Here is a 12,854-nt window from a genome sequence, read left to right as displayed (position 1 = left end):
ACAAGAATGATACATGCATACAAATAGGAGGAATATATTCAGTAGGTTATAACTTTTATTATGATACCTTCCAAGAGACCTTTTGCATAAAGCATATTCCAGTTACTACATATTCACACTCATAAGCATATTTCCATAAAACATATGGAGTGCAACGTCACACTATGCTAGAGAAAAATTTCTGGTATAGCATCTATGCTCCATCAGAGTAAAGATTTGCTCTAGTGAAGGTTAGTGTCTCTGTCAGCTTGACATCTTAATCCGATGGCTCCTGTGATCATGTAATTTAAAAACCGATTGTAATGCAGCTGCTCAAGGGAGCAAAGATAAATGCCTTTTCCAGCTGCAGAGCTCCTATAGCATTCAGGGGCAGGCACAGAGGCAAGGGCTACTACCAACTTTGCCTGGGGGATCATGGCTGCGACAGTGATCTTACTGACCTAACAAGGTGATCTTTCTGAAGTTCTTGTTTTACCCACAGTGCAGCTTATAGACTCAGCTATAATCAGTCTCATGGAATTTAGTGCACACCTTACTTAACTGGATTTTAAGATGAGTATTTAATTTACCCGTGGATACTCCCTAGACACTTGCCTCCCCCAAGATAAGTCTTGTGGCTTTAGTTTTTGTGAAAGAGAGAGCCCCACTTCTGCAAGGCTCTGCACACTGCATCACTGGTCCTATTTCCTACCTCTTCCAACACTGCCAATTACTCTCACCTCTCCCTTCATCTCCATTCCATTCCATGCCTTCTTCCATCCTCTCCATCCCAACATACCATATGCCTATCCTCTCTTCTTTCAAATTCCTCCTGAAATTCTGTGAAACATACAAATGCTAAGCTGTGTCAGAAAAATGCTGTCACTTCTCCATTATTGCACACAAAACAAAGCCCCTCTAGGAGTAACCCATCCAATGATTTTCATGTCTGATTTGTGCCAATTTTTTCAGATTTGGGTGGCTAAATTATCTAATTTTCAGGGGTACTCAGCACCTCTGAAAATTTCTGCTAATTTCAATGGGTGCTGCAGGTAAAGCGCCCCTTCAAAAATCAGGATGTTTATTTAGGAGGCTCTATTGAGGAATGTCAGCTAAACTGCCAAACTTTAGGTGCCCAAGTTAGAACAAGAAACAAATCAACATTTTCTATATCTTGTCCTGAGGGCAACTTTTATTTTTGACTTGTTAATAGGCTGCATTCATAACCCATCCTCAAAAATTCAAAAAGCAAGACAGCATAAACCTTAGCATAAGCTTCCTCCCCAGGCTTAGATCTTTTAGGAGTCTCCACAGAATCTCCTCTGTCCAAGCTCCCTAAACTGCATCTATCAGCATGACTCGGCAGTAATTACCTTGTACCACAACACAGGGTTTTAGCACCTGAGTCTAGTGTGACTCAGCAAAAGAACTGTGCATGCCTACACATGTTCTTAGGGTCAGCTACCCTGTTACAGAAGGGATATCATCAGGTAGTTCTTTCCCAAATTGTTACACATGGTAGTTTAATATTGTTATAAATCCAGTGGGGACTGGATTTTTTTAATAATTCTAAATGTGAATTATGTTTATATCTACCAATTTGTTGCTTGTAAACTGAAACCAAACCAAAATAGACATTATTTTTGAAGCACCTTAAAACATTTATGCTTTGTTGTGGCAGCATCAGCTATTCGGCCATCAGAGGGGGCACAACCTAGCTAATAAATCTCCTTCACAGAGTTGGGTTGCCATCACTGATGGTGCTGATATAAAAAAAGAAAATGACGCTCACCCTCAGTGTCTTGCATTCATAAGAAACCCTAGAGAAAATATCACAGATAAACAAAACTGGCAGAAGAAGTTTATTTTTAAGTTTCTAAGAGGTTATTTTAAAAAATGCAGAATAAAAAAATAATTCTTAGCATGCAGAAGAATGCAGACTTAAAATGCAGACTTGCTCTGAAAAGGGAATAGGTAAAAACAGCACCTTCTTCCTCAACAGCTCTGCGCTCCAATGGTGCTGGAATAGTTTTTATAGTGGGGGGTGCTGTAGGCAGAAACTATATATTTGGGTTGTTATTACTACTTTAAGCCAGGGGGTGGTGAAGCACCCCCAGCACCCCTAGTTTGAGCACCTATGCTGCTCTCTGTGTGTTCAGAGTCTTACCTGCTGACTTTTATGATAAAAATATGTTTTTACTGCTTTATACACCAGTTAGCCTTGCAGGGGTCAGTACAACTCAGAGGGAATGAGTTGGAGTCTATGCCCTTTTCCCCCCCCTCATCATCAGAATTTTTCACTATTTTTTTCAGTCAGTTGCTCCTGCCCAAATGCACTGAGGGGAAAGGCCATTGCTTATGTGGTCCTGAAAATGATATTTGAAGAAATAGGTGTTGCACAAATGGAACTGTAGGCCTAAAATGACATGCAGAACCTCTGTTGGTGGTGATGCTACATCAGAAGGAAAGAAGGAGTTGCAGATCCCAGGTTGAGTTGCACAGCCATCAGTTAGAGAGAGAAATCTTTGTGCCTGTTAACCAATCAGATTTTGTATAGAAATAATTGAGACAATAAATATGGAGCCACAGTGCCAGATTTTACAGATCACTGTGCAGAGCAGAATCACTCTTTAATAGTTCATGTAAGGTGACTTTCATTTTGTTAAAGAGAAGCCCAAGCTTTGATGCCACTAGGCATCCTTGGAGGGACTTAGCTGTAGAAATAATTTGTATATTGTTAATTATTTCTCCTCTGTTTTAGGTTTCATGAACTGGTTTATTTGTAAGTAGAGGATAAAGAGATCAAACAGCTTCTAGGTTTCTTTTCTTACTTTACATTTATTTATTGTTTTGGAGGGGGGTTAATGACTAATAAAGGGTGAAATTCATACCTATCAGAGGGACAGTGCATGCCTACATATCTCCTAAGTGGTATTAGGCCTTGTGCTGGATCACTGCACAGCAGAGAACTTCATCAAAGTCCTTTTTTTGGTGGTGGTGGTGGTAGTAGTAGTAGTCTTATGTCTTGGGACAGTCTGGGTAATGATCTAGGGTATAGCACTGTGTGTTACCAGACCACTTAAAAAGGGTATTGTTTCTGGCAAAATGGCATTTGGTTGTGTAAATTCTATCACCTGTGCTTGAAACTGATAGTTATCACCTATATATACAAAAATGAGTGCTTCAGAAATCCTCTGTTATATATGTCTCCCCTCCACACTCTTTCTTGAGAACCCTTTACCAGTATATGTTCCATTAAAGAACATTAGTGTTGTTCTGACCAATTTGATGATGTTAACAATAAACTTAGTTCTTGTGCCCTTTACTCAGCACATCAGAATGAGTCTATTTTCCCCCATCACTCCGAACAGGATGAGTTAGGAAGAACTGAACCTCTGCGGAAGTAAGGGGCGGGGGGGAAGACAGCATTATGTGAAGCTTAAAAACAGTAAAGCAAGAATGACAGGATTTTCATACAACTAAAAGATTATCTTCTTTAAATTTCTAACTCTCATGTTTGCTCTTTATGGGTAGATTGTTAGAGCATATGTTCAGCTTTCTCAAGAGGCATTTAGGACTTCAAATGCAGTAATAAATTAATTTGCGAGATAGAGGCAATAATGAAGGATTCCATTTCAAATCACTGACATGCAACTTTTGTGGAATTTTCAAACACTAAAAAATTTAAGTGACAGCCTCATTTATTTATATAAATGAACCCACTGATGAAGGAAGGTACAAGATTGACAGCATTAGAAAGGGAAGCTTTCTTTGTATCTGTAGGAGAGATATTGCTTACATAGCAGTAGTACAAGCTTCCCTCCATGTCACTTCGCCACCACACTGTCCTAGCAGGCCCACCTCCGCAATGTGAAGGTAGTTCAGCCACCATGTGTATCCAATCCTTTGTTTCTCTTCTGAGATTACCAAAATTAGTTGCAGTGACATGGAAACATGTCAGCTAAGAACTGAAACCTCCAGTTTATTCACATGGCCAACAATAGGGACAATTTTCTCTCAGTATCCACCTAAGCTAGATCATAATTAATGAACTGCTCTGTATCCTGTCACGTAGTGCCTGAGCTATCCAGTTTTCTGTGACATCAATGTTATGCCAAGAGCACAGCAGTCTCACAACCACTAAAGAGCCATTTACTTGTAAAGAAGTGTAAGAAACATCTCTCAGGGGCTAAAAGTGTTAAAGAAATGCTTAACAGTATATTGAGTTGGCAGATTCTTAGGCTCAGATTACAGAAAAACATTAGCAGTGAAAGTCCACAAGACTTATCCTAATTTATCAGATTACTTCCTCAGAAACTCTTCTTTTGAACTGCTCTTCAACTAAAGAACAAATGTATAGACTTCAATGCTTAATAAAGCTAAAAGCTTCTCCCTGGGGTAATTGAAATTTTTCCATCAAAGGGTGGATAGACCTGGTTGCAGCTGCAACAAAGAAGAAACATATAAAGCCAAGTGGAAAGCAGTTAGACAGCATTGGTGGTACAAGACCATTGAACATGGTCTTGCTAATTGGAATCTATAGCACAGGACATTCCACTACATGCTGGGCAAATGACCCTGAAAGTTTCAAGTCTATCTAGTATAAAAAAAAGTTCAGATGTAAAAATAATCATACGAATGATGGATTCTGTATCCTTGAATGGGCATAACCAACCAGAGATCTGGGTAACTGGCAAATTTCTTTTTTAAATAAGGCCCTTTGAGCCCCATATATGCATCTACTTTCACAAGCATTTCAAAACCTGTCTTCTAATAATTTCACACAGAGCTTTCAGAGAAGCAATGTTCAAAAGAATAAAAGTAATGAAACACAGCAAAGTTTTACATTTTTATTTCTGCACTTTGGGAAAATTCCTATTGAAGACACAAGGCAGTTCAAATTGGAATTTCTTTACTGCCAACAAAAATGAGTAACTCTTGATCTAACGAAAAAATTACAGAGATTGAAAAGCAGAGATGGACTTGGGAAATGTTTCATTTACAGCAGGATGCAGCCCTTATTGCACTTGTATTTCAAATTGTTATATCTGTGGAGACCTAAATTGCTCCTGTATAGGGGTTTTGGGGGCTTTAGGGCTTTCTGTCCCTGAGGAACTCTTATAGGTAGCTAAAATCACAGACTTCATCGTTATGAAACTGGATAAATTTTGTTCAGCAATGTCCTTATTTTAACTGGAAATAAAAGAACACTTAATAATAAAACTGCTTATTTCTGTCTTTTGTCTTACTTAGACTGTAAGGTCCTTGGGGCAGGGACCATCTTTTGTTCTGTGTTTGTACAGTGCCTAACACAGTGCGGTCCTGGACCATGACTAGTGCTCCTAAGCACTACAGTAATACTACTATTAATAATAATAATTTTCAAAATATTTGGTATACAGTTTAAATGGTACCATCAAATGGGCATGGGCACATCCTTTTAAAGGCCCAGATCCTGCAATCTGATTTATGCAGGCTCACCCTTATGTCCTGTGGTGGGGTGTACAAAACATGCACTGGAAGGGAAGGGGTTAAAGAGATACTCTGGACCCAGGCATTCCCATCCCACTGCACCTGCGAAGCTTGCCCAGGTTGGAGGAGGAGTTTAAAAAGAGTAACTCAGGGCCGGGCAGGCAGTGGAGATAAACTGACCTACGCGCTCAGAGCTCCTGAGAAGGAGCACCACAGGAGCTCTTGCTGGTTGAGGCCTGGTGATAGGGCCCTTACCAAAGCAACAAAGAAAGGGCCTGAGGTTCTTTGAAGGTTAGCGACTTTATTTTAGTGTTTAATTCTTTACTGTACCCACTCGTAGCTTCAGAGCCCATGCTTCAGCATGTGCCCCAACTTCTGAGCACTGTGTACAAAGTATTTTCAGAGCACTAGAATTAGCCCCACTATCCAACTCTGTTGACCCAGGCTGGGAGACTCACCCCTGTGGGCTCCAAAATGCTGTGTGGACATACCCTAAGTGTTTCCAGGAGCAGGCCCTACATTAGCCAATGACAGAACAAAAATGTCACTACATAATGGCCATCCACACAAATACCCATCTATACCCAGATGCTTCTCTCTTTGGCCCATTAGCCATCTCTCTCTCACTTCCCCTTATCACCTCCATTTTCCCTGTCCTTTTCACTCTGGTCCCATCACTTTCTTTCCCTCCATTTACCATACATCACTTATCTGTCTCTTCTTTCCCCACCTGCAATCTATCTTTTTATCTTCCTCTCTTTCCCATTCTTTCCCACTCACTCACATATTCCCGTCTTTCCTCATCAACGTTTCCATTCCTTTCTCTGCTATTCTTTTTCCTCCCTTTCCACTTCTGTTTTCATCTGCTGTTCCCCATCCTCTTCCTCTCTTTGTTCTCATCTTTGCCCCCTTTCATCTGCTATCTCCTCTCTGCCTTTCCATTTCTCTTCTCCCACGTTTCAGCTCTTCCCACTAATCCCTTCCAGTCCCACTTTTTGATAGTATCTTAATGTATTCTGTCTCTGACACTAGACTTTTCTCCCTCACTGTCTTAACTAACATTTCACATGCTGAGCACAGGAGCTCCTTTCAGAAGTACCAATTCAGCACAACAGGGGAAAGCCCAGTGCTGGAGGTATTATTCCATTAAGATAGGCTAGAACCAGTAGGTATGGAAAATTATGGAGCATAGTGCAAACTGTAGTTTAGAGCACCAGCAATTTTTAGGGCTAAAATGATGAGTCTTGGAGCAATGAGGTGCTTGTGGTATCAGGAAATACAGTTTTTAACATGCCAGACAGATGACCTAGAGCAGTTGCTACCAGCACAACAAAGTAGTAATAAAAGGAGTGGTTGTATTCTGAAGACATAAGGTTCTGAGTACTTGTGTAATAATGTAAAGGGAAGCAAGAGACCAAGCAAAAAAATTGGGTCAGTTTTGCAGTTTTCAGCAGAATTGCCTTCTTATAACTGAAGTAGCTTGCTTCATTAATCCTCTTTTTAATCTTATCAAATAGATACACAGTGGAAAACACCATTCTGCTAATCTTACAGTATGATGAGGAAGACAGAGAAAAGACAAGAAAGTGGCCAGATTCCACCTCATCATCTTCAGCTTGATTGCAGTTAACCTGATACCTCTGCAAAGCCAAATGATTATTCAGAACAAGATTGTCTAAGCTAAGACAGCAAATACTAGAGCCACTGAAGCCATATTTTAACCTCTTGACTGCTAATTTCACTGCAGGACAATGTATACTATGCACTTTTGTATCTAGCAGTGGTACTGGGTGATGGGCAGTGTATATCTGTGACAAGGTGATTGCCCATAGTGTTTTTGAAACACCTTGAATATAAATGTTTTATCCGTAGCCTTTGACTATTAATGGTAAATCTTCTCCCCCCAAATATCACTGAAAAAGTTCAGCAGGCAAAGTTAACATCAAATAGGGCCAATCCAACATCCATTAAAGTAATGAAAAGAGTCCTCTTGACTTTAATGAGAATGAAATAAGGCTAATATTGGCAAACCAACTGATATTGAAATTCTTCTTCAAGTGATTGCAGATGTCCATTACATTAGGAGTATGTGTGTGTGTGTGTGTCTTGTGCACCAGTGCCAGAGAGTTTTCCCAAGTAGTACTCATAGTGGCAACCACACCTGTGATTTGGTATCCCTCATGCTTTGAGCCAAAGGCATAAGGGCAGAGCCGCCCTGCCAAAGCTTCAGTTCCTTCTTATCATTGCTGGTCAGCGTGTGCTATTAGCTCATTCTTCTGCAAACAAGCCGTTATAGTTAATTCTTGTTGTTAGTTAGTGGTACTCATTTTGAGTCCTTGGACCTTCTTTCTTCCCCCACCCTCTCATTTAACATATTCTCCACTGTTAGTAGTTAGTGGACTGTGGGCTCTGCCTGGTACCAGGAAAGCCTGTGCCAGGGTCCCCTGGCTTCAAGCCCTGCTCTGGTGTCACAAACCAACGCCCATGAGCAACCCTCACTCTTGCTGTCTGAAGTGCTTGGATAAGTGTTGTGTCAGGAGTAGGTGTGTGATTTGCTGATGCTTCAAGACAAGAAGTAGGAAGCAGAGAGAACACCTCAGGTACCTCCTTGTGGAAGCCACTCTTTGCCTGGCATCAGTACCACCTCGGTCAGCTAAAGGGAATTCCTCTCCATCCTTAGCTTTGGATAGAGACAGGAGGAGCTCCCCTTCACAGGAGCAGTCCTCAAAGAGGCACAAGCTCTTGGGGCACTCTTGGCCTCTGAAACCAAAGAAGAGGATGACTTCCACATTGTCAGAGTTCTCTTTGTGGGACTCCTCAAACATAGAGACTAGTCACTCTTGTAACAAAGGTAGAGTGCACCCTTCGGCCCTCCACTCCCTGGTACCACATCCTGGGGCTCAATCAGGCCAGAGTTGTTGATTCTGGTTCCTGTGCTGGGACCATTGAGGCTGGTTGTTTCCTCAGCACAGCCTATGCTCACCAAGGGGCAAAGGCCCTTTTAGTGCTAACCACCCTGGAAACCTATGCAGCTGCAAAGAATCTGCTGAGCTTCTCAGGCCTGTCACACATGGTGCACCATTGGCTTCCATGTTGGGATTTGCTACGGTGTCAGTGACTTCAGGTCTGGTCCACTTACAGCAATCTCGATGCCAGCTCCGAGACCAATGGTAACTGTTCTGCCTCAGCACATATACTGACAGCCAGGAAGCCCTCAACGTTGTCGCCGATGCAGGCCTGTCATAGATAATGGTTACACTCTCCAGCAACACTGCCCGGTTCCACTTCACCCTGGCCTTTGGATCATCTTAATTACTTGTTCTTTCTTATGTTTAACCAATAAAGTTTTAATTTAAATAAATGCTTTTAAGTATTTACCAAATCACCACATACGAGCAAAAGCTCTATTTAAAATTAACTTCAAACCTATTTAATATTAAATAATTTAAAAATTATAAATACCCCTAACTCTTTACATCTTTAAAATCAATATTCATACAACATGACCCATACTTCTACTGAAGATTTGAAATGTCCAACCAAAATTAGAGTTGTCCTCTTTCACCATCCAATGAGGGAACAAGACATCAGCTTTTCAGTTCTTGCAACTTGGACTGGAATTTTCCAGTCTCTTTATGCAGCACATTTTGTCACAGTAGCCTGTGTAAGACAAATTAGGCTGTAAATGTTGGTAGAGCCACCTTAGGACACTGGCTGGTTTGCTTCAGTCAGCAACTTACCTCTGCAAGTCACTTTCCATGGTCCTTTTTGTGGTGCATCCCTTGGCTAACTTTGCAATTATGCTTGTTTAAGTTTGTTTCTCCATCAGCCCTCTGCTAGTTGCTGAAATGTCCAGTTTAAAGCTCATAAAATTTATACAAAATCTCTCTATATTCTTTGATGGTCTTTAAACTTGTTTAATAGTCCATTATACAATGCAAAGACACTTCAAGAACTCTTGTTCTCTAGCAGATCAGAAAGCTGTATAAATGTTCCATTTCTGTTCTCTTTGTTTTAATAACATTGGTGGGACCTTGGTATGAATGGCTGAGTTGAATTTGTGCATTATTAACCAAATAGTTACATTTCTGATTCTTCCACTTGGAGACCAGCTGTCCTTATAAAAACAATATTTGGTTTAAGTTCTTTTTATTTACTGCTTCTTTCATCACAGGTACATTTCATTAACTTGATAGCATAAGCATGCTTGATTGCAAATATTAGCCTTACTTCTTCACTTTATTACTTAAACTAAAGAAATCAATATGAACACAACCCCTTTCTTTCCCAAACAGGATTGCCTATGAGGTAAACCATGTCATTAAAGTTTACAATATTTTGCCCAAAGCTGTATCAGTTATAGCTGACATCCATTTTATACTTATAGCTTTATTTAATTGCAATATTAGATTCCATCAAGTTCCCTGTTTTCACTAGTGTATCTAGCACATCATAGCATATCTTAATGTTTGATTTTTTTTTTAATTCATTCATTCATTCACAGACAGGGAAAAAGGGGAAGTCTCTTTTAGCTGCACCAGCGGTACTTTCTTGCAAAAAGGCTGCAGCAACTGTGAATTTCTTCAGACTGTTGAAGAAATCTAGCCATTAGATCTTGGGTTTTTATTCTGTCAGCGCTCTGTTCTGCCTTTTCTAAAAGGCCTTGTTGCCTGGGCAATTCTTAAATAATAAAAAGTCACAACTTTGGGGCCTTAGTTACTACACAATACACCCAGGGCCTGCCTTCTGTGGAAGATTTTCAACTGAAGATTGTGGCACAAAGAGGAAGTTAAAAAAAGAAAAATGGTGTGGTACACACTTGTTAGCAATTATTGTTGCAGTATCCCTGAGGCTGGTTCTAATTAGATTTCAATGCTTGTACACTTTAGTTATTAATAATTATGATCTTTATTATTTTACTTTAAAATAATATAGCATTGGAAACGGAATCAGAGCTATTCCCGTTCACTGATACGCATAGCTTCAGAATGACTAAGAATAGAACAATATATTGTAATAATATGGAAGTTAAAATGTAATATACGTGTTGCATGTTATAATAGAAATTTCAAGAAAGCCAGTCTAAAGGATTAACAGAATAGTTGGAGCCTGCATCAGCATGCTCACAGTGTTAGATTCTAAATTATGTTACGTTGCTTTCTAAAGATCTTTTCGACAGAAGGGTGGGGAAAGCCAGTGGGGCACAAAAGGAATAAATTACATTTATCCCTAGCATAATTTAAAATAATTATTGCTATCTTATTTTTAACTGTAAAAGGTTAAATTCCACCCCCCCAACACACACACACAATTAAGGTAAAGCCTTGTTAAGAGTGACAAACAAATTCAGAAAAACTAGGAAGTTCCCAGTTTAGTTAGCATCTACCTCTAAGCTATGCCTCAAGACATTACTGCTGCCACTCCATCAAGGGCCTGATCACACTGGGCTGGGAAATGACTTAAGAAACTGTGATTAAACTCTGTTTAAAAGGCGATTCTAGCTAATCCAGTTCCTAACACATCTTGGGGATCACATTGCAGTCATGTTTAAAAAGACATGTCTAATCTAAACTGTATTTTCAAGCATAGTTCTGACATGGTTTTCCCCATCACATTTACTGGCTAAACTTGTTAGAAACTGGTCTAGCCAGAATTGTATTTAATCTAGGTTTAAATATGATTCCTAAACTCTGCTTAAAGCTCCATGTGGACAGAACCATAAGTATACAAAGATTAAAGACAGGGTTGCCCACATTCAAATTACAACATATGCACATTCCTGTGTTTTTATTTATTCCTAATTCATTAAGGACTTTATCTTTAGTGGGGATGAGCACCCAGACCTCCCACTGGCATTTCAACTAGGTGCTCAACACTGCTCAAGGGAACATAGGTAAGGGAACATTAATGAGGATTATCTACGTGAGAAAGGGCTGCAGGATTGGAACCTAAAAGTCTAGTGCAGACCTGCTATTTTAATTTAAAATTCAGCTATGTTCCATAGGTTTCATGTTTTCCATGCACAAAGAGCAAAACACTTTTTTTTGTCAGTCTATGTATTTTTCTTTTAGGTTAAAGAAAGTAATAAACCAAGAAAGAACAAATAAATATTAAAGGGAACAAATATGAAGGGATAAATTTTTAGGCAGTGCCTTATGTTGGGGGATGCTGCAGAACTATGGAAAGCTGGGGGATTGAGCAAACTTCAGCATCCCTTCACTATCAGCCTACTCCTCAATATGCTAGGTCATCTTCATATGTTGCTACAGAGGGGGTCAGAGGTTTTGTATTTATGATAAATTACATCCCTAGGGATGTACAGAGGTCCCAGCACTACCCTGGGAATGGAAATTTCCAAAACAACAAAGTTCCTTGCCAACTGTATGCAAGGCAGTGTCTGTGAATGGGTGAAATTCACTTCAGTGCACAGGGCCTACAAAAGGCTATCTATACCATTTAAAGTAAAGCTGGGTTTAAGTTGCAATGGAAGCATTTTACAGCCCCTCTGTACTGGGTTAATTTCACCCAATAACAATAACTTCTTGAAGCTTTCATAAATAGGGTAAGGGTTTAAAGATTAGTGTTGTTATCTGACTTTGTTATCTGGTATAGTATGAGTTTCTTGTACCAGGATTCTTGTCACCATGGCCAAGAGCAGCTTTCATATGATGGTCCCATTTGCTTTTTGAATGACAGCTGCCAGTTCTGTTTTCACAGCATATGAAGGCCGGCTACACAATGGCAAATCTGAAACTCACCCATGTGGCAAAAGCAGGCCAGAAGTTTGTTTTACTCCTCATTACAACTACTTTTCACACAACACTGAGTACTTTGTTGCCTGGAATAAGTCTTTTATTTTGGTGAGCACGCATGTCACCTAGTGGCTCCTGAACAAATGGGTGAAAAGTTGAAACTCTTGAAATTCTTACACATCTGAGCTATTTCAGTGTAGATGAGGAGCACAGTCAAGAAATATTTTCTTTTAACATTGGTACTTCAGGCCTTCATTATATGGTTGATGATGAATTGACTCAATCACTTTCTCTTTTTAGATTCCAGCAACAGCGGCCAGCATATAATAATATGCCACCTATTGTATTTTGTGAGTTATTCATATCCTCTTCATTTTCTAAATTGAGTGAATTTGAACCCTATATCTGTGAAATATTTAATGTGGGTGAATTTATGTAAGTGTGTTCCCTCCTGCACCCCAGTCCTGATCCCCCTCCGAACCCTCGGTCCCAGCCTGGAGCACCCTCCTACACCCCAGCCCCACCCTGGAGTCTGCACCCCCCAGCCAGAGCCCTCAAACCGCCTGGGACACCAACCCCCTGCCCCAATCCAGAGCCCCCTCCCACACCCTGAATCCTTCATTTCTGGCCCCACCCCAGACCCCGTACCTC

At 40.2% G+C, this 12,854-nt stretch overlaps 1 protein-coding gene across 2 annotated transcripts in view; it reads left to right on the top strand.

Moving 5' to 3' along the window:
- Positions 1 to 12,624, top strand: part of LOC112059902 (uncharacterized) — an 88,406-nt gene extending 75,782 nt beyond the window's left edge. Inside the window, exon 5 of one of the 2 annotated variants that reach the window (XM_065556851.1) lies at positions 6,969 to 12,624. In XM_065556851.1, coding sequence (XP_065412923.1) covers positions 6,969 to 6,997 — 29 coding nt within the window. In that variant the 3' untranslated portion in view covers positions 6,998 to 12,624. The remainder of the gene's footprint in view (positions 1 to 6,968) is intronic. The other variant, XM_065556850.1, reaches the window with a different exon arrangement.
- Positions 12,625 to 12,854: the final 230 nt, after the last annotated feature.

The sequence above is a fragment of the Chrysemys picta genome, chromosome 9 (genome assembly GCF_011386835.1).
Source record: "Chrysemys picta bellii isolate R12L10 chromosome 9, ASM1138683v2, whole genome shotgun sequence".
Classification (NCBI taxonomy): domain Eukaryota; kingdom Metazoa; phylum Chordata; order Testudines; family Emydidae; genus Chrysemys; species Chrysemys picta.
The sequence above is the reverse complement of the archived record's forward strand: the minus strand, read 5'-3'. Positions and strand labels throughout refer to the sequence as shown.